The sequence below is a fragment of the Rhinoderma darwinii genome, unplaced genomic scaffold (assembly GCF_050947455.1).
Source record: "Rhinoderma darwinii isolate aRhiDar2 unplaced genomic scaffold, aRhiDar2.hap1 Scaffold_421, whole genome shotgun sequence".
NCBI classification, from domain to species: Eukaryota; Metazoa; Chordata; class Amphibia; order Anura; family Rhinodermatidae; genus Rhinoderma; species Rhinoderma darwinii.
Genome location: NW_027463762.1, coordinates 165,252 through 189,981, shown reverse-complemented (window position 1 = coordinate 189,981; position 24,730 = coordinate 165,252). Strand labels below are relative to the sequence as shown.

The following is a 24,730-nucleotide window of genomic DNA, read 5'->3' as shown; positions in this document are numbered from 1 at the left end:
GTTCAGGTTATTTTTGCTTCTCTTCCATACATACCGTTACTGCAGACCACATTCACGGACATGTTGGAGAGGTCCTTGGTGCAGGCAGCTGTCTTGTCCCTGGAGGGGGCGCTATAACTGCTGAGTCCAGTGGCTGTATTAATGAAGACATTTTTGCCTAGAGACTCTTCATAGCATTGCAGCCATTGATGGGACATGGATCCATTTGGAGAATTGTCAGACATTTGGGCACCTTCATTCAGTGGCGCTTGCTGCTCGCAGGGTGATCGCCTGGCGCCATCCTCACAGATATTGCTCTGGGTGGCGGTTGTGTGGATCACTCCACGGCTCGTGACAGGACATGAAGCCTCCTCCATGTTGTTCTTTAACCGGCACAGTTTCGTGGTCAATGACAGAGTAGATTGTGGGTGAGGGGATTCTCCTTGTTTGGAGTCCACATAATGGTCTGACAGCTTCGGATCACCACTCGGGTGTGCGGTCCCCTGTGCTGGGGTCATATATGGGATGCTTGCTGAGTGACAGGCGCCCCCAGGATGGTTTACAGCCATACTTTCACTCTTAGTGGGGCTTTTGGGGAGTTGGGGTTCCCGGCACTCTTTGCCCACAAGGCAACTCTTTCCATAGTGTCTTCTGAACTTGTCCAGGCTTCCCCGGCTCCCGGGTCCACGCAGCTGAATGTGTGTGGGCTCCGGGCCACGGCTGCACTTCTCACTGCTCACCTCTTTACTTGTGTTGTTTGCAGATATCGGAGTGATCTTACAAGCGGCCGATTTCCAGATGCTCATCCCTAGGGGATCTGATCCAGTACTTGGACTTCTAGGGTTTTGGGGTACACTAGAGGTGGTTCCCTCATTCATTGCTCCAGCAGAGGACAGAGCCCAGGAGACCACTGCTGTCTGTGGTATTTTGCCAGGAGGAGTGAGGAGGCTTTCTTCCTGACCCTCTGGTAACTCCTGCTGGTCACATACTTCCCTGTTGTTATGTGACCCTACTACCAGTGGAGACCCCGCTACTGTCACTTCCCTGCCCCTGAGTACACACTTGGATGTCAGGTTAGCTGAATGAGAGGTTTCTTCTATCCCTCCACGGGAATCCTGGGGGGGCACCGGCTCGTCACCCCCCTCACATTGAAGCTCATTACATGATAAATTATAGTTATGTTTTTGGCTAAATTCAGCGATGTCGTCTTTCGATGGCTCTAAAAACAGGTTCTCCCTCTTCAGAAAAGTCTTCAGCCCCCGCTCCACGCACAGCATGACGGAGTCCCAGTCCTGGAATTCTATGAACGTTTTATCCGGCTGGAAGGAAATGTCGTAGTGAGATCCGGGACAGTGAATGTTCAGCATGAAGATGCCGTGGAGATCAGCGGCGGCGCGGGGTCGGCCGGGGCTGCTCCTCCACCTGCACACCGAGCTCTCCTTCCGGATGATAAAGTCCATCAGTTTGTGTAACTTGGTCTTCAGTACTAATCGGCTGTTGACGTACAAGAACTGCATGGTCCTGTTGTAGTGGCCCTCACGGCTGATGAGCCCGTCCATTGTGACCCCGCGCTGTGTGTGCTGCACCTCGCGGAGCCCCTGACATCTGGACACACCATAGATCTGGCAAAACCGAGAATGCGGGTCCTTGGTTTTTGGTAACTGGAGAAGCACAGAATGGACAGCGTCATTTCTTAAAGAGAAAGAGACTGACGGCTTCACTAAAGACACGGCCTCCACCCTCTGACGGATCCTCTCCAGCTCCAGAACGGGCTGCAGACATTTTCTGCGGACAGGCAGGTTGTAGAACAGGTTGTAGAGAGTGACGGTGGTCCCTGCGCTCGGCCGGGGACTTTCTGCCTCCAGCACATCCAGCGCTTTCCCATTCTGGAAGAGTCTGATGAAGGTTTGACTTGTATCTTTGTGCTTGGAGGAGATTTCTACCACACTGGAGGCGTCCACCATGCTCGCCAACGCTTCCCCCCGAAAGCCGGAAAACCTCAAGTTCTCTAGGTCTGTTGCAGAGTGACATTTGCTTGTACAATACCTCAGCCCCACGCGCTCCATGTCCTCAGGGCCCAGGCCGCAGCCATTGTCCACTACCTGAACTTTGAAAATTTCCAAGTCAACACGAACCGCAACGCAGGTAGCCTGAGCATCGGCAGCGTTCAGAAGGAGCTCCTCCACACACTGAGCCACGGAAGTAACCGCCACGCCCGACCGCAAACGACACCGCACGTCTTCTCCCAAGACTCGAATCATTCAGATGATGTGGGAACGAAAGGGACAATCGACTTTCATCAGAGCTCAGGACGTCGCAGCTGTAAAACGAAGAGTCAATACCGTTATAATAAGAAGATACAGACGGAGATCACAACTTTCCACTAATAGAAGCAGCAAATATATCTACAGAGACAGCTATTACTACTGACAACCTGCCTGTATACCATGTGTGAGAGGTTGTCACAGCCCCGCCCCCTGTTACTGACATCACTGATATATAGTATAATTACATTGTGATCAGACATGAGATCCACACATCTTATATACAGTAACAGCTACTCATCTATTACTACTGACAACCAGCCTGTATATCATGTGTGAGAGGTTGTCACAGCCCCGCCCCCTGTTACTGACATCACTGATATATAATATAATTACATGTGATCAGACATGAGATCCATACATCTTATATACAGTAACAGCTATTCATCTATTACTACTGACAACCAGCCTGTATATCATGTGTGAGAGGTTGTCACAGCCCCGCCCCCTGTTACTGACATCACTGATATATAATATAATTACATTGTGATCAGACATGAGATCCACACATCTTATATACAGTAACAGCTATTCATCTATTACTAATGACAACCAGCCTGTATATCATGTGTGAGAGGTTGTCACAGCCCCGCCCCCTGTTACTGACAACCAGCCTGTATATCATGTGAGAGGTTGTCACAGCCCCGCCCCGTTACTGACAACCAGCTAGTATATCATGTGAGAGGTTGTCACAGCCCCGCCCCCTGTTACTGACATCACTGATATATAATATAATTACACTGTGATCAGACATGAGATCCACACATCTTATATACAGTGACAGCTATTCATCTATTACTACTGACAACCAGCCTGTATATCATGTGTGAGAGGTTGTCACAGCCCCGCCTCCTTTTACTGACATCACTGATATATAATATAATTACACTGTGATCAGACATGAGATCCACACATCTTATATACAGTGACAGCTATTCATCTATTACTACTGACAACCAGCCTGTATATCATGTGTGAGAGGTTGTCACAGCCCCGCCCCCTGTTACTGACATCACTGATATATAGTATAATTACATTGTGATCAGACATGAGATCCACACATCTTATATACAGTAACAGCTACTCATCTATTACTACTGACAACCAGCCTGTATATCATGTGTGAGAGGTTGTCACAGCCCCGCCCCCTGTTACTGACATCACTGATATATAATATAATTACATGTGATCAGACATGAGATCCATACATCTTATATACAGTAACAGCTATTCATCTATTACTACTGACAACCAGCCTGTATATCATGTGTGAGAGGTTGTCACAGCCCCGCCCCCTGTTACTGACATCACTGATATATAATATAATTACATTGTGATCAGACATGAGATCCACACATCTTATATACAGTAACAGCTATTCATCTATTACTAATGACAACCAGCCTGTATATCATGTGTGAGAGGTTGTCACAGCCCCGCCCCCTGTTACTGACAACCAGCCTGTATATCATGTGAGAGGTTGTCACAGCCCCGCCCCGTTACTGACAACCAGCTAGTATATCATGTGAGAGGTTGTCACAGCCCCGCCCCCTGTTACTGACATCACTGATATATAATATAATTACACTGTGATCAGACATGAGATCCACACATCTTATATACAGTGACAGCTATTCATCTATTACTACTGACAACCAGCCTGTATATCATGTGTGAGAGGTTGTCACAGCCCCGCCTCCTTTTACTGACATCACTGATATATAATATAATTACACTGTGATCAGACATGAGATCCACACATCTTATATACAGTGACAGCTATTCATCTATTACTACTGACAACCAGCCTGTATATCATGTGTGAGAGGTTGTCACAGCCCCGCCCCCTGTTACTGACATCACTGATATATAATATAATTACATTGTGATCAGACATGAGATCCACACATCTTATATACAGTAACAGCTATTCATCTATTACTACTGACAACCAGCCTGTATATCATGTGTGAGAGGTTGTCACAGCCCCGCCCCCTGTTACTGAGATCACTGATATATAATATAATTACACTGTGATCAGACATGAGATCCACACATCTTATATACAGTAACAGCTATTCATCTATTACTACTGACAACCAGCCTGTATATCATGTGTGAGAGGTTGTCACAGCTCCGCCCCCTGTTACTGACAACCAGCCTGTATATCATGTGTGAGAGGTTGTCACAGCCCCGCCCCCTGTTACTGACATCACTGATATATAATATAATTACATTGTGATCAGACATGAGATCCACACATCTTATATACAGTAACAGCTATTCATCTATTACTACTGACAACCAGCCTGTATATCATGTGTGAGAGGTTGTCACAGCTCCGCCCCCTGTTACTGACATCACTGATATATAATATAATTACATTGTGATCAGACATGAGATCCACACATCTTATATACAGTAACAGCTATTCATCTATTACTACTGACAACCAGCCTGTATATCATGTGTGAGAGGTTGTCACAGCCCCGCCCCCTGTTACTGACATCACTGATATATAATATAATTACATGTGATCAGACATGAGATCCACACATCTTATATACAGTCACAGCTATTCATCTATTACTACTGACAACCAGCCTGTATATCATGTGTGAGAGGTTGTCACAGCCCCGCCCCCTGTTACTGACATCACTGATATATAATATAATTACATTGTGATCAGACATGAGATCCACACATCTTATATACAGTAACAGCTATTCATCTATTACTACTGACAACCAGCCTGTATATCATGTGTGAGAGGTTGTCACAGCCCCACCCCCTGTTACTGACATCACTGATATATAATATAATTACACTGTGATCAGACATGAGATCCACACATCTTATATACAGTGACAGCTATTCATCTATTACTACTGACAACCAGCCTGTATGTCATGTGTGAGAGGTTGTCACAGCCCCGCCCCCTGTTACTGACATCACTGATATATAATATAATTACATTGTGATCAGACATGAGATCCACACATCTTATATACAGTAACAGCTATTCATCTATTACTACTGACAACCAGCCTGTATATCATGTGTGAGAGGTTGTCACAGCTCCGCCCCCTGTTACTGACATCACTGATATATAATATAATTACATTGTGATCAGACATGAGATCCACACATCTTATATACAGTAACAGCTATTCATCTATTACTACTGACAACCAGCCTGTATATCATGTGTGAGAGGTTGTCACAGCCCCGCCCCCTGTTACTGACATCACTGATATATAATATAATTACATGTGATCAGACATGAGATCCACACATCTTATATACAGTCACAGCTATTCATCTATTACTACTGACAACCAGCCTGTATATCATGTGTGAGAGGTTGTCACAGCCCCGCCCCCTGTTACTGACATCACTGATATATAATATAATTACATTGTGATCAGACATGAGATCCACACATCTTATATACAGTAACAGCTATTCATCTATTACTACTGACAACCAGCCTGTATATCATGTGTGAGAGGTTGTCACAGCCCCGCCCCCTGTTACTGACATCACTGATATATAATATAATTACACTGTGATCAGACATGATCCACACATCTTATATACAGTAACAGCTATTCATCTATTACTACTGACAACCAGCCTGTATATCATGTGTGAGAGGTTGTCACAGCCCCGCCCCCTGTTACTGACATCACTGATATATAATATAATTACATTGTGATCAGACATGAGATCCACACATCTTATATACAGTAACAGCTATTCATCTATTACTACTGACAACCAACCTGTATATCATGTGTGAGAGGTTGTCACAGCCCCGCCCCCTGTACTGACATCACTGATATATAATATAATTACATGTGATCAGACATGAGATCCACACATCTTATATACAGTAACAGCTATTCATCTATTACTACTGACAACCAGCCTGTATATCATGTGTGAGAGGTTGTCACAGCCCCGCCCCCTGTTACTGACATCACTGATATATAATATAATTACATTGTGATCAGACATGAGATCCACACATCTTATATACAGTCACAGCTATTCATCTATTACTACTGACAACCCGCCTATATATGATGTGTGAGAGGTTGTCACAGCTCCGCCCCCTGTTACTGACATCACTGATATATAATATAATTACATGTGATCAGACATGAGATCCACACATCTTATATACAGTAACAGCTATTCATCTATTACTACTGACAACCAGCCTGTATATCACGTGTGAGAGGTTGTCACAGCCCCGGCCCCTGTTACTGACATCACTGATATATAATATAATTACATGTGATCAGACATGAGATCCACACATCTTATATACAGTCACAGCTATTCATCTATTACTACTGACAACCAGCCTGTATATCATGTGTGAGAGGTTGTCACAGCCCCGCCCCCTGTTACTGACATCACTGATATATAATATAATTACATGTGATCAGACATGAGATCCACACATCTTATATACAGTAACAGCTATTCATCTATTACTACTGACAACCAGCCTGTATATCATGTGTGAGAGGTTGTCACAGCTCCGCCCCCTGTTACTAACATCACTGATATATAATATAATTACATGTGATCAGACATGAGATCCACACATCTTATATACAGTAACAGCTATTCATCTATTACTACTGACAACCAGCCTGTATATCATGTGTGAGAGGTTGTCACAGCCCCGCCCCCTGTTACTGACAACCAGCCTGTATATCATGTGAGAGGTTGTCACAGCCCCGCCCCCTGTTACTGACATCACTGATATATAATATAATTACATGTGATCAGACATGAGATCCACACATCTTATATACAGTAACAGCTATTCATCTATTACTACTGACAACCAGCCTGTATATCATGTGTGAGAGGTTGTCACAGCCCCGCCCCCTGTTACTGACATCACTGATATATAATATAATTACATGTGATCAGACATGAGATCCACACATCTTATATACAGTAACAGCTATTCATCTATTACTACTGACAACCAGCCTGTATATCATGTGTGAGAGGTTGTCACAGCCCCGCCCCCTGTTACTGACATCACTGATATATAATATAATTACATGTGATCAGACATGAGATCCACACATCTTATATACAGTAACAGCTATTCATCTATTACTACTGACAACCAGCCTGTATATCATGTGTGAGAGGTTGTCACAGCCCCGCCCCCTGTTACTGACATCACTGATATATAATATAATTACACTGTGATCAGACATGAGATCCACACATCTTATATACAGTGACAGCTATTCATCTATTACTACTGACAACCAGCCTGTATATCATGTGTGACAGGTTGTCAAAGCCACGCCCCCTGTTACTGACATCACTGATATATAATATAATTACACTGTGATCAGACATGAGATCCACACATCTTATATACAGTGACAGCTATTCATCTATTACTACTGACAACCAGCCTGTATATCATGTGTGAGAGGTTGTCACAGCCCCGCCCCCTGTTACTGACATCACTGATATATAATATAATTACATGTGATCAGACATGAGATCCACACATCTTATATACAGTAACAGCTATTCATCTATTACTACTGACAACCAGCCTGTATATCATGTGTGAGAGGTTGTCACAGCCCCGCCCCCTGTTACTGACATCACTGATATATAATATAATTACACTGTGATCAGACATGAGATCCACACATCTTATATACAGTGACAGCTATTCATCTATTACTACTGACAACAAGCCTGTATATCATGTGTGAGAGGTTGTCACAGCCACGCCCCCTGTTACTGACATCACTGATATATAATATAATTACACTGTGATCAGACATGAGATCCACACACCTTATATACAGTAACAGCTATTCATCTATTACTACTGACAACCAGCCTGTATATCATGTGTGAGAGGTTGTCACAGCCCCGCCCCCTGTTACTGACATCACTGATATATAATATAATTACATTGTGATCAGACATGAGATCCACACATCTTATATACAGTGACAGCTATTCATCTATTACTACTGACAACCAGCCTGTATATCATGTGTGAGAGGTTGTCACAGCTCCGCCCCGTTACTGACATCACTGATATATAATATAATTACACTGTGATCAGACATGAGATCCACACATCTTATATACAGTGACAGCTATTCATCTATCACTACTGACAACCAGCCTGTATATCATGTGTGAGAGGTTGTCACAGCCCCGCCCCCTGTTACTGACATCACTGATATATAATATAATTACACTGTGATCAGACATGAGATCCACACATCTTATATACAGTCACAGCTATTCATCTATTACTACTGACAACCAGCCTGTATATCATGTGTGAGAGGTTGTCACAGCCCCGCCCCCTGTTACTGACATCACTGATATATAATATAATTACACTGTGATCAGACATGAGATCCACACATCTTATATACAGTAACAGCTATTCATCTATTACTACTGACAACCAGCCTGTATATCATGTGTGAGAGGTTGTCACAGCTCCGCCCCCTGTTACTGACATCACTGATATATAATATAATTACACTGTGATCAGACATGAGATCCACACATCTTATATACAGTAACAGCTATTCATCTATTACTACTGACAACCAGCCTGTATATCATGTGTGAGAGGTTGTCACAGCTCCGCCCCCTGTTACTGACATCACTGATATATAATATAATTACACTGTGATCAGACATGAGATCCACACATCTTATATACAGTAACAGCTATTCATCTATTACTACTGACAACCAGCCTGTATATCATGTGTGAGAGGTTGTCACAGCTCCGCCCCCTGTTACTGACATCACTGATATATAATATAATTACACTGTGATCAGACATGAGATCCACACATCTTATATACAGTAACAGCTATTCATCTATTACTACTGACAACCAGCCTGTATATCATGTGTGAGAGGTTGTCACAGCTCCGCCCCCTGTTACTGACATCACTGATATATAATATAATTACACTGTGATCAGACATGAGATCCACACATCTTATATACAGTAACGGCTATTCCATCTACACCGATCTACATTGAAATTGCAACACCAAGAAGGAAAAGTTTTGGAATTGTGTCGATCACAGGATGGATAGATATGCTAATGATATGTTAATGATATGCAAATGCTAAAAATATGGAATCAAAATATTCCAGACCTGTTGATTTCCTCAGTATCTAGTATGAGCGCCACGTGCAGAAATCCCCACACTTGCAGTCCTCGGCAGCCATCACTGAGGTCATTACTGGTTGTCTGGGGAATGTTCTGCCACGCTGAATGCACTTGGGCCCACAAATCATCAGGATTGGCTGCTGGCCGCTCCCTTTATAACTGCCGATCAGTGACGTCCCTGATGTGCTCCATGAGAGATGAGGCCGGAGACGCTGCAGGCCGCGGTTAGACGTTCAGGCCACGCAGGCGGCTCACAGTACCAGCAACATGCGGCCTGGCGTTGTCCTGTTGAAAAACGGCTTCTGGGACACACGGGAAATGGGCGCACTACTGGATCCACGACCAAATCAATGTAATGCAGAGCTGTGAGTGCACCTGACCTAGACCAGAGGGTCCGGCTACCGTACATTATACAGCCCCACACCATAATCCCGGGAGTAGGACCGCTGTGACGTTCCCTTGTGAAGGCCTCTTCATAGTGTTGTCCACGTGATCTCCAGATCAATCTCCGGCTATCATTGCGTCCGAGATAAAAGCGGGACTGATCGCGGTAGAGGATCGCTGTACAGAATGAATCATCAGACGATATACAGCATATAACCTCCTCTATACAGTGATATCTATACACAGGTCTCAGTATATAACCTCCTCCTCCATACTGTGATATCTATACACAGGTCTCAGTATATAACCTCCTCCTCCATACTGTGATATCTATACACAGGTCTCAGTATATAACCCCCTCCTCTATAATGTGAAATCTATACACAGGTCTCAGTATATAACCTCCTCCTCCATACTGTGATATCTATAGACAGGTCTCAGTATATAACATCCTCCTCTATACTGTGATATCTATAGACAGGTCAGTATATAACATCCTCCTCTATAGTGTGATATCTATACATAGGTCTCAGTATATAACCACCTCCTCTATACTGTGATATCTATACACAGGTCTCAGTATATAACCTCCTCCTCTATACTGTGATATCTATAGACAGGTCAGTATATAACATCCTCCTCTATAGTGTGATATCTATACATAGGTCTCAGTATATAACCCCCTCCTCTATACTGTGATATCTATAGACAGGTCTCAGTATATAACCTCCTCCTCTATAGTGTGATATCTATACACAGGTCTCAGTATATAACCTCCTCCTCTATACTGTGATATCTATAGACAGGTCTCAGTATATAACCTCCTCCTCTATATTGTGATATCTATACACAGGTCTCAGTATATAACCTCCTCCTCTATACTGTGATATCTATAGACAGGTCAGTATATAACATCCTCCTCTATAGTGTGATATCTATACATAGGTCTCAGTATATAACCACCTCCTCTATACTGTGATATCTATACACAGGTCTCAGTATATAACCTCCTCCTCTATACTGTGCTATCTATACACAGGTCTCAGTATATAACCCCCTCCTCTATACTGTGCTATCTATACACAGGTCTCAGTATATAACCACCTCCTCTATAGTGTGATATCTATACACAGGTCAGTATATAACATCCTCCTCTATACTGTGATATCTATGCACAGGTCAGTATATAACATCCTCCTCTATAATGTGAAATCTATACACAGGTCTCAGTATATAACCACCTCCTCTATAATGTGAAATCTATACACAGGTCTCAGTATATAACCTCCTCCTCTATAATGTGATATCTATACACAGGTCTCAGTATATAACCTCCTCCTCTATAATGTGCTATCTATACACAGGTCTCAGTATATAACCACCTCCTCTATAATGTGAAATCTATAGACAGGTCTCAGTATATAACCCCCTCCTCTATACTGTGATATCTATAGACAGGTCTCAGTATATAACATCCTCCTCTATACTGTGATATCTATAGACAGGTCAGTATATAACATCCTCCTCTATAGTGTGATATCTATACATAGGTCTCAGTATATAACCCCCTCCTCTATACTGTGATATCTATACACAGGTCTCAGTATATAACCTCCTCCTCTATACTGTGATATCTATACACAGGTCAGTATATAACATCCTCCTCTATACTGTGATATCTATACACAGGTCAGTATATAACATCCTCCTCTATAATGTGAAATCTATACACAGGTCTCAGTATATAACCACCTCCTCTATAATGTGAAATCTATACACAGGTCTCAGTATATAACCTCCTCCTCTATAATGTGAAATCTATACACAGGTCTCAGTATATAACCACCTCCTCTATACTGTGATATCTATACACAGGTCTCAGTATATAACCTCCTCCTCTATACTGTGATATCTATACACAGGTCTCAGTATATAACCTCCTCCTCTATAATGTGAAATCTATACACAGGTCTCAGTATATAACCTCCTCCTCTATAGTGTGATATCTATACACAGGTCTCAGTATATAACCTCCTCCTCTATACTGTGATATCTATACACAGGTCTCAGTATATAACCTCCTCCTCTATACTGTGATATCTATACACAGGTCTCAGTATATAACCTCCTCCTCTATACTGTGATATCTATACACAGGTCTCAGTATATAACCTCCTCCTCTATACTGTGATATCTATACACAGGTCTCAGTATATAACCACCTGCTCTATACTGTGCTATCTATACACAGGTCTCAGTATATAACCACCTCCTCTATACTGTGATATCTATAGACAGGTCTCAGTATATAACCTCCTCTATACTGTGATATCTATACACAGGTCTCTGTATATAACCTCCTCCTCTATACTGTGATATCTATACACAGGTCTCAGTATATAACCTCCTCCTCTATACTGTGATATCTATAGACAGGTCTCAGTATATAACCCCCTCCTCTATACTGTGATATCTATACACAGGTCTCAGTATATAACCTCCTCCTCTATAGTGTGATATCTACACACAGGTCTCAGTATATAACCTCCTCCTCTATACTGTGATATCTATAGACAGGTCTCAGTATATAACCTCCTCCTCTATACTGTGATATCTATACACAGGTCTCAGTATATAACCTCCTCCTCTATACTGTGATATCTATACACAGGTCTCAGTATATAACCTCCTCCTCTATACTGTGATATCTATACACAGGTCTCAGTATATAACATCCTCCTCTATAGTGTGATATCTATACACAGGTCTCAGTATATAACCCCCTCCTCTATACTGTGATATCTATAGACAGGTCTCAGTATATAACCCCCTCCTCTATACTGTGCTATCTATACACAGGTCTCAGTATATAACCCCCTCCTCTATACTGTGATATCTATACACAGGTCTCAGTATATAACCTCCTCCTCTATACTGTGATATCTATACACAGGTCTCAGTATATAACCTCCTCCTCTATACTGTGATATCTATACACAGGTCTCAGTATATAACCTCCTCCTCTATACTGTGATATCTATACACAGGTCTCAGTATATAACCTCCTCCTCTATACTGTGATATCTATACACAGGTCAGTATATAACCTCCTCCTCTATACTGTGATATCTATACACAGGTCTCAGTATATAACCTCCTCCTCTATACTGTGATATCTATACACAGGTCAGTATATAACCTCCTCCTCTATACTGTGTTATCTATACACAGGTCTCAGTATATAACCTCCTCCTCTATACTGTGCTATCTGTATGAAGGTCTCAGTATATAATCTCCTCCTCTATACTGTGATATCTATACACAGGTCTCAGTATATAACCTCCTCCTCTATACTGTGATATCTATACACAGGTCAGTATATAACATCCTCCTCTATACTGTGCTATCTATACACAGGTCTCAGTATATAACCCCCTCCTCTATACTGTGATATCTATAGACAGGTCTCAGTATATAACCTCCTCCTCTATACTGTGCTATCTATACGCAGGTCTCAGTATATAACCTCCTCCTCTATACTGTGATATCTATACACAGGTCTCAGTATATAACCTCCTCCTCTATACTGTGATATCTATACACAGGTCTCAGTATATAACATCCTCCTCTATACTGTGATATCTATACACAGGTCTCAGTATATAACATCCTCCTCTATACTGTGCTATCTATACACAGGTCTCAGTATATAACCCCCTCCTCTATACTGTGATATCTATAGACAGGTCAGTATATAACCTCCTCCTCTATACTGTGCTATCTATACACAGGTCTCAGTATATAACCCCCTCCTCTATACTGTGATATCTATACACAGGTCTCAGTATATAACCTCCTCCTCTATACTGTGATATCTACACACAGGTCTCAGTATATAACCTCCTCTATACTGTGATATCTATAGATAGGTCTCAGTATATAACCTCCTCCTCTATACTGTGATATCTATACACAGGTCAGTATATAACCTCCTCCTCTATACTGTGATATCTATAGACAGGTCTCAGTATATAACCTCCTCTATACTGTGATATCTGTATGAAGGTCTCAGTATATAACATCCTCCTCTATACTGTGATATCTATACTCAGGTCAGTATATAACATCCTCCTCTATACTGTGATATCTATACACAGGTCAGTATATAACCTCCTCCTCTATACTGTGATATCTATACACAGGTCTCAGTATATAACCTCCTCCTCTATACTGTGATATCTATACACAGGTCTCAGTATATAACCTCCTCCTCTATAGTGTGATATCTATACACAGGTCAGTATATAACCTCCTCCTCTATAGTGTGATATCTATACACAGGTCGCAGTATATAACCAGCTCCTCTATACTGTGATGTCTATACATAGGTCTCAGTATATAACCTCCTCCTCTATACTGTGATATCTATACACAGGTCTCAGTATATAACCCCCTCCTCTATACTGTGATATCTATACACAGGTCTCAGTATATAACCTCCTCCTCTATACTGTGATATCTATACACAGGTGTCAGTATATAACCCCCTCCTCTATACTGTGATATCTATACACAGGTCTCAGTATATAACCTCCTCCTCTATACTGTGATATCTATTCACAGGTCTCAGTATATAACCTCCTCCTCTATACTGTGATATCTATACACAGGTCTCAGTATATAACCTCCTCCTCTATACTGTGATATCTATACACAGGTCTCAGTATATAACCTCCTCCTCTATACTGTGCTATCTATACATAGGTCTCAGTATATAACCTCCTCCTCTATACTGTGATATCTATACACAGGTCTCAGTATATAACCCCCTCCTCTATACTGTGATATCTATACACAGGTCTCAGTATATAACCTCCTCCTCTATACTGTGATATCTATACACAGGTGTCAGTATATAACCCCCTCCTCTATACTGTGATATCTATACACAGGTCTCAGTATATAACCTCCTCCTCTATACTGTGATATCTATACACAGGTCTCAGTATATAACCCCCTCCTCTATACTGTGATATCTATACACAGGTCTCAGTATATAACCTCCTCCTCTATACTGTGATATCTATACACAGGTCTCAGTATATAACCTCCTCTATACTGTGATATCTATAGATAGGTCTCAGTATATAACCTCCTCCTCTATACTGTGATATCTATACACAGGTCTCGGTATATAACCCCCTCCTTTATACTGTGATATCTATACACAGGTCTCAGTATATAACCTCCTCCTCTATACTGTGATATCTATACACAGGTCTCAGTATATAACCTCCTCTATACTGTGATATCTATAGATAGGTCTCAGTATATAACCTCCTCCTCTATACTGTGATATCTATTCACAGGTCTCAGTATATAACCTCCTCCTCTATACTGTGATATCTATACACAGGTCTCAGTATATAACCTCCTCCTCTATACTGTGCTATCTATACATAGGTCTCAGTATATAACCTCCTCTATACTGTGATATCTATACACACGTCTCAGTATATAACCTCCTCCTCTATACTGTGATATCTATACACAGGTCTCAGTATATAACCTCCTCTATACTTTGATATCTATACACAGGTCAGTATATAACCTCCTCCTCTATACTGTGATATCTATACACAGGTCTCAGTATATAACCTCCTCCTCTATACTGTGATATCTATACACAGGTCTCAGTATATAACCACCTCCTCTATACTGTGATATCTATACACAGGTCTCAGTATATAACCTCCTCCTCTATACTGTGCTATCTATACACAGGTCTCAGTATATAACCTCCTCCTCTATACTGTGATATCTATACACAGGTCAGTATATAACCTCCTCCTCTATACTGTGATATCTATACACAGGTCTCAGTATATAACCTCCTCCTCTATACTGTGATATCTATACACAGGTCAGTATATAACATCCTCCTCTATACTGTGCTATCTATACGCAGGTCTCAGTATATAACCTCCTCCTCTATAGTGTGATATCTATACACAGGTCTCAGTATATAACCCCCTCCTCTATACTGTGATATCTATACACAGGTCTCAGTATATAACCTCCTCCTCTATACTGTGCTATCTATACACAGGTCTCAGTATATAACCTCCTCCTCTATACTGTGATAGCTATACATAGGTCTCAGTATATAACCTCCTCCTCTATACTGTGATATCTATAGACAGGTCTCAGTATATAACCTCCTCCTCTATACTGTGATATCTATACACAGGTCTCAGTATATAACCTCCTCTATACTGTGATATCTATACACAGGTCAGTATATAACCTCCTCCTCTATACTGTGATATCTATACACAGGTCTCAGTATATAACCTCCTCCTCTATACTGTGCTATCTATACACAGGTCTCAGTATATAACCTCCTCCTCTATACTGTGATATCTATAGACAGGTCTCAGTATATAACCTCCTCCTCTATACTGTGATATCTATACACAGGTCTCAGTATATAACCTCCTCCTCTATAGTGTGATATCTATACACAGGTCAGTATATAACCTCCTCCTCTATACTGTGATATCTATACACAGGTCAGTATATAACCTCCTCCTCTATACTGTGCTATCTATACACAGGTCTCAGTATATAACCTCCTCCTCTATACTGTGCTATCTATACACAGGTCTCAGTATATAACCTCCTCCTCTATACTGTGATATCTATAGACAGGTCTCAGTATATAACCTCCTCCTCTATACTGTGATATCTATACACAGGTCTCAGTATATAACCTCCTCTATACTGTGATATCTATACACAGGTCAGTATATAACCTCCTCCTCTATACTGTGATATCTATACACAGGTCTCAGTATATAACCTCCTCCTCTATACTGTGATAGCTATACATAGGTCTCAGTATATAACCTCCTCCTCTATACTGTGATATCTATAGACAGGTCTCAGTATATAACCTCCTCTATACTGTGATATCTATACACAGGTCAGTATATAACCTCCTCCTCTATACTGTGATATCTATACACAGGTCTCAGTATATAACATCCTCCTCTATACTGTGATATCTATAGACAGGTCTCAGTATATAACCTCCTCCTCTATACTGTGATATCTATACACAGGTCAGTATATAACATCCTCCTCTATACTGTGATATCTATACACAGGTCTCAGTATATAACCTCCTCCTCTATACTGTGATATCTATACACAGGTCTCAGTATATAACCTCCTCCTCTATACTGTGATATCTATACACAGGTCTCAGTATATAACCTCCTCCTCTATACTGTGATATCTATAGACAGGTCTCAGTATATAACCTCCTCCTCTATACTGTGATATCTATACACAGGTCTCAGTATATAACCTCCTCCTCTATACTGTGATATCTATACACAGGTCTCAGTATATAACCTCCTCCTCTATACTGTGATATCTATACACAGGTCTCAGTATATAACCTCCTCTATACTGTGATATCTATAGATAGGTCTCAGTATATAACCTCCTCCTCTATACTGTGATATCTATTCACAGGTCTCAGTATATAACCTCCTCCTCTATACTGTGATATCTATACACAGGTCTCAGTATATAACCTCCTCCTCTATACTGTGCTATCTATACATAGGTCTCAGTATATAACCTCCTCTATACTGTGATATCTATACACACGTCTCAGTATATAACCTCCTCCTCTATACTGTGATATCTATACACAGGTCTCAGTATATAACCTCCTCTATACTTTGATATCTATACACAGGTCAGTATATAACCTCCTCCTCTATACTGTGATATCTATACACAGGTCTCAGTATATAACCTCCTCCTCTATACTGTGATATCTATACACAGGTCTCAGTATATAACCACCTCCTCTATACTGTGATATCTATACACAGGTCTCAGTATATAACCTCCTCCTCTATACTGTGCTATCTATACACAGGTCTCAGTATATAACCTCCTCCTCTATACTGTGATATCTATACACAGGTCAGTATATAACCTCCTCCTCTATACTGTGATATCTATACACAGGTCTCAGTATATAACCTCCTCCTCTATACTGTGATATCTATACACAGGTCAGTATATAACATCCTCCTCTATACTGTGCTATCTATACGCAGGTCTCAGTATATAACCTCCTCCTCTATAGTGTGATATCTATACACAGGTCTCAGTATATAACCCCCTCCTCTATACTGTGATATCTATACACAGGTCTCAGTATATAACCTCCTCCTCTATACTGTGCTATCTATACACAGGTCTCAGTATATAACCTCCTCCTCTATACTGTGATAGCTATACATAGGTCTCAGTATATAACCTCCTCCTCTATACTGTGATATCTATAGACAGGTCTCAGTATATAACCTCCTCTATACTGTGATATCTATACACAGGTCAGTATATAACCTCCTCCTCTATACTGTGATATCTATACACAGGTCTCAGTATATAACCTCCTCCTCTATACTGTGCTATCTATACACAGGTCTCAGTATATAACCTCCTCCTCTATACTGTGATAGCTATACATAGGTCTCAGTATATAACCTCCTCCTCTATACTGTGATATCTATAGACAGGTCTCAGTATATAACCTCCTCTATACTGTGATATCTATACACAGGTCAGTATATAACCTCCTCCTCTATACTGTGATATCTATACACAGGTCTCAGTATATAACATCCTCCTCTATACTGTGATATCTATAGACAGGTCTCAGTATATAACCTCCTCCTCTATACTGTGATATCTATACACAGGTCAGTATATAACATCCTCCTCTATACTGTGATATCTATACACAGGTCTCAGTATATAACCTCCTCCTCTATACTGTGATATCTATACACAGGTCTCAGTATATAACCTCCTCCTCTATACTGTGATATCTATACACAGGTCTCAGTATATAACCTCCTCCTCTATACTGTGATATCTATAGACAGGTCTCAGTATATAACCTCCTCCTCTATACTGTGATATCTATACACAGGTCTCAGTATATAACCTCCTCCTCTATACTGTGATATCTATACACAGGTCTCAGTATATAACCTCCTCCTCTATACTGTGATATCTATACACAGGTCTCAGTATTTAATCTCCTCCTGTGATATCTATACACAGGTCAGAACATCCTCCTCTATACTGTGCTATCTATACACAGGTCTCAGTATATAACCTCCTCCTCTATACTGTGATATCTATACACAGGTCAGTATATAACCTCCTCCTCTATACTGTGTTATCTATACACAGGTCTCAGTATATAACCTCCTCCTCTATACTGTGCTATCTGTATGAAGGTCTCAGTATATAATCTCCTCCTCTATACTGTGATATCTATACACAGGTCTCAGTATATAACCTCCTCCTCTATACTGTGATATCTATAGACAGGTCAGTATATAACATCCTCCTCTATAGTGTGATATCTATACACAGGTCTCAGTATATAACATCCTCCTCTATACTGTGATATCTATACACAGGTCTCAGTATATAACCTCCTCCTCTATACTGTGATATCTATACACAGGTCAGTATATAACCTCCTCCTCTATACTGTGTTATCTATACACAGGTCTCAGTATATAACCTCCTCCTCTATACTGTGCTATCTGTATGAAGGTCTCAGTATATAATCTCCTCCTCTATACTGTGATATCTATACACAGGTCTCAGTATATAACCCCCTCCTCTATACTGTGATATCTATACACAGGTCTCAGTATATAACCTCCTCCTCTATACTGTGCTATCTATACACAGGTCTCAGTATATAACCCCCTCCTCTATACTGTGATATCTATACACAGGTCTCAGTATATAACCTCCTCCTCTATACTGTGCTATCTATACACAGGTCTCAGTATATAACCCCCTCCTCTATACTGTGCTATCTATACATAGGTCTCAGTATATAACCTCCTCCTCTATACTGTGATATCTATACACAGGTCTCAGTATATAACCTCCTCCTCTATACTGTGATATCTATATACAGGTCAGTATATAACCTCCTCTATACTGTGATATCTATACACAGGGCTCTAGGTCTTCCCCGGGTAATTATAGACCAGTAAGCTTAACATCCATCGTGGGGAAAATGTTTGAGGGGCTATTGAGGGACTATATACAGGATTATGTGACAATAAATAGCATTATAAGTGACAGCCAGCACGGTTTTACTAAGGACAGAAGTTGTCAAACTAACCTAATCTGTTTTTATGAAGAGGTGAGCAGAAGCCTAGACAGAGAGGCCGCTGTGGATATAATGATATATGAGAGGTGAGCAGAAGCCTAGACAGAGGGGCCGCTGTGTATATAATGATATATGAGAGGTGAGGAGAAGTCTGGACAGAGGGGTCGCTGTGTATATAATGATATATGAGAGGTGAGGAGAAGTCTGGACAGAGGGGTCGCTGTGTATATAATGATATATGAGAGGTGAGGAGAAGTCTGGACAGAGAGGTCGCTGTGTATATAATGATATATGAGGGGTGAGGAGAAGTCTGGACAGAGGTCGCTGTGTATATAATGATATATGAGGGGTGAGGAGAAGTCTGGACAGAGAGGTCGCTGTGTATATAATGATATATGAGAGGTGAGGAGAAGTCTGGACAGAGAGGTCGCTGTGTATATAATGATATATGAGAGGTGAGGAGAAGCCTAGACAGAGGGGCCGCTGTGGATTTAGTGTTTTTGGACTTTGCAAAGGCATTTGACACTGTCCCCCATAGACGCCTAATGGGTAAATTAAGGACTATAGGTTTAGAAAATATAGTTTGTAATTGGATTGAGAATTGGCTCAAGGACCGTATCCAGAGGGTTGTGGTCAATGATTCCTTCTCTGAATGGTCCCCGGTTATAAGTGGTGTACCCCAGGGTTCAGTGCTGGGACCACTATTATTCACCTCATTTATTAATGATATAGAGGAAGGGATTAATAGCACTATTTCTATTTTTGCAGATGACACCAAGCTATGTAATATAGTTCAGACTATGGAAGATGTTCATGAATTACAGGCAGATTTAAACAAACTAAGTGTTTGGGCGTCCACTTGGCAAATGAAGTTTAATGTAGATAAATGTAAAGTTATGCATCTTGGTACCAACAACCTGCATGCATCATATGTCCTAGGGGGCGCTACACTGGGAGTAATAATCTGCAGCATCATATGTCCTAGGGGAGCTACACTGGGGGAGTCACTTGTTGAGAAGGATCTGGGTGTAATAATCTGCAGGAATCATATGTCCTAGGGGGAGCTACACTGGGGGAGTCACTTGTAGAGAAGGATCTGGGTGTAATAATCTGCAGCATCATATGTCCTAGGGGGAGCTACACTGGGGGAGTCACTTGTTGAGAAGGATCTGGGTGTAATAATCTGCAGGAATCATATGTCCTAGGGGGAGCTACACTGGGGGAGTCACTTGTAGAGAAGGATCTGGGTGTAATAATCTGCAGCATCATATGTCCTAGGGGGAGCTACACTGGGGGAGTCACTTGTAGAGAAGGATCTGGGTGTAATAATCTGCAGCATCATATGTCCTAGGGGGCGCTACACTGGGGGAGTCACTTGTTGAGAAGGATCTGGGTGTAATAATCTGCAGGAATCATATGTCCTAGGGGGAGCTACACTGGGGGCGTCACTTGTAGAGAAGGATCTGGGTGTAATAATCTGCAGCATCATATGTCCTAGGGGGAGCTACACTGGGGGAGTCACTTGTAGAGAAGGATCTGGGTGTAATAACCTGCAGCATCATATGTCCTAGGGGGCGCTACACTGGGAGTAATAATCTGCAGCATCATATGTCCTAGGGGAGCTACACTGGGGGAGTCACTTGTAGAGAAGGATCTGGGTGTAATAACCTGCAGCATCATATGTCCTAGGGGGCGCTACACTGGGAGTAATAATCTGCAGCATCATATGTCCTAGGGGAGCTACACTGGGGGAGTCACTTGTAGAGAAGGATCTGGGTGTAATAACCTGCAGCATCATATGTCCTAGGGGGCGCTACACTGGGGGAGTCACTTGTAGAGAAGGATCTGGGTGTAATAACCTGCAGCATCATATGTCCTAGGGGGAGCTACACTGGGGGAGTCACTTGTAGAGAAGGATCTGGGTGTAATAATCTGCAGCATCATATGTCCTAGGGGGCGCTACACTGGGAGTAATAATCTGCAGCATCATATGTCCTAGGGGGCGCTACACTGGGGGAGTCAATTGTAGAGAAGGATCTGGGTGTAATAATCTGCAGGAATCATATGTCCTAGGGGGAGCTACACTGGGGGAGTCACTTGTGGAGAAGGATCTGGGTGTAATAATCTGCAGCATCATATGTCCTAGGGGGCGCTACACTGGGGGAGTCAATTGTAGAGAAGGATCTGGGTGTAATAATCTGCAGGCATCATATGTCCTAGGGGGAGCTACACTGGGGGAGTCACTTGTAGAGAAGGATCTGGGTGTAATAATCTGCAGGCATCATATGTCCTAGGGGGAGCTACACTGGGGGAGTCACTTGTAGAGAAGGATCTGGGTGTAATAATCTGCAGGAATCATATGTCCTAGGGGGCGCTACACTGGGGGAGTCACTTGTGGAGAAGGATCTGGGTGTAATAATCTGCAGGAATCATATGTCCTAGGGGGAGCTACACTGGGGGAGTCACTTGTGGAGAAGGATCTGGGTGTAATAATCTGCAGCATCATATGTCCTAGGGGGCGCTACACTGGGGGAGTCACTTGTAGAGAAGGATCTGGGTGTAATAATCTGCAGGCATCATATGTCCTAGGGGGAGCTACACTGGGGGAGTCACTTGTAGAGAAGGATCTGGGTGTAATAATCTGCAGCATCATATGTCCTAGGGGGCGCTACACTGGGGGAGTCACTTGTAGAGAAGGATCTGGGTGTAATAATCTGCAGGCATCATATGTCCTAGGGGGAGCTACACTGGGGGAGTCACTTGTTGAGAAGGATCTGGGTGTAATAATCTGCAGGCATCATATGTCCTAGGGGGAGCTACACTGGGGGAGTCACTTGTAGAGAAGGATCTGGGTGTAATAATCTGCAGGCATCATATGTCCTAGGGGGCGCTACACTGGGGGAGTCACTTGTGGAGAAGGATCTGGGTGTAATAATCTGCAGCATCATCTGTCCTAGGGGGAGCTACACTGGGGGAGTCACTTGTTGAGAAGGATCTGGGTGTAATAATCTGCAGCATCATATGTCCTAGGGGGCGCTACACTGGGGGAGTCACTTGTAGAGAAGGATCTGGGTGTAATAATCTGCAGGCATCATATGTCCTAGGGGGAGCTACACTGGGGGAGTCACTTGTAGAGAAGGATCTGGGTGTAATAATCTGCAGCATCATATGTCCTAGGGGGCGCTACACTGGGGGAGTCACTTGTAGAGAAGGATCTGGGTGTAATAATCTGCAGGCATCATATGTCCTAGGGGGAGCTACACTGGGGGAGTCACTTGTAGAGAAGGATCTGGGTGTAATAATCTGCAGGAATCATCTGTCCTAGGGGGCGCTACACTGGGGGAGTCACTTGTAGAGAAGGATCTGGGTGTAATAATCTGCAGCATCATATGTCCTAGGGGGCGCTACACTGGGGGAGTCACTTGTTGAGAAGGATCTAGGTGTAATAATCTGCAGCATCATATGTCCTAGGGGGCGCTACACTGGGGGAGTCACTTGTTGAGAAGGATCTGGGTGTAATAATCTGCAGCATCATATGTCCTAGGGGGCGCTACACTGGGGGAGTCACTTGTAGAGAAGGATCTGGGTGTAATAATCTGCAGCATCATCTGTCCTAGGGGGCGCTACACTGGGGGAGTCACTTGTAGAGAAGGATCTGGGTGTAATAATCTGCAGCATCATATGTCCTAGGGGGAGCTACACTGGGGGAGTCACTTGTAGAGAAGGATCGGGGTGTAATAATCTGCAGGCATCATATGTCCTAGGGGGAGCTACACTGGGGGAGTCACTTGTAGAGAAGGATCTGGGTGTAATAATCTGCAGCATCATCTGTCCTAGGGGGCGCTACACTGGGGGAGTCACTTGTAGAGAAGGATCTGGGTGTAATAATCTGCAGCATCATATGTCCTAGGGGGCGCTACACTGGGGGAGTCACTTGTTGAGAAGGATCTGGGTGTAATAATCTGCAGCATCATATGTCCTAGGGGGAGCTACACTGGGGGAGTCACTTGTAGAGGAGGATCTGGGTGTAATAATCTGCAGGCATCATATGTCCTAGGGGGAGCTACACTGGGGGAGTCACTTGTAGAGGAGGATCTGGGTGTAATAATCTGCAGCATCATATGTCCTAGGGGGCGCTACACTGGGGCAGTCACTTGTAGAGGAGGATCTGGGTGTAATAATCTGCAGGCATCATATGTCCTAGGGGGAGCTACACTGGGGGAGTCACTTGTGGAGAAGGATCTGGGAGTAATAATCTGCAGCATCATATGTCCTAGGGGGAGCTACACTGGGGGAGTCACTTGTAGAGAAGGATCTGGGTGTAATAATCTGCAGCATCATCTGTCCTAGGGGGCGCTACACTGGGGGAGTCACTTGTAGAGAAGGATCTGGGTGTAATAATCTGCAGCATCATATGTCCTAGGGGGCGCTACACTGGCGGATTCACTTGTAGAGAAGGATCTGGGTGTAATAATCTGCAGGCATCATATGTCCTAGGGGGAGCTACACTGGGGGAGTCACTTGTAGAGAAGGATCTGGGTGTAATAATCTGCAGGCATCATATGTCCTAGGGGGAGCTACACTGGGGGAGTC

General features: G+C 42.5%; 1 protein-coding gene across 1 annotated transcript in view; it reads right to left on the bottom strand.

Moving 5' to 3' along the window:
* Nucleotides 1–24,730, bottom strand: part of LOC142710032 (DNA mismatch repair protein Mlh3-like) — a 79,697-nt gene that overhangs the window by 25,179 nt on the left and 29,788 nt on the right. Inside the window, exon 2 of the mRNA XM_075848520.1 lies at nt 35–2,299. Coding sequence (XP_075704635.1) covers nt 35–2,240 — 2,206 coding nt within the window. The 5' untranslated portion in view covers nt 2,241–2,299. The remainder of the gene's footprint in view (nt 1–34; nt 2,300–24,730) is intronic.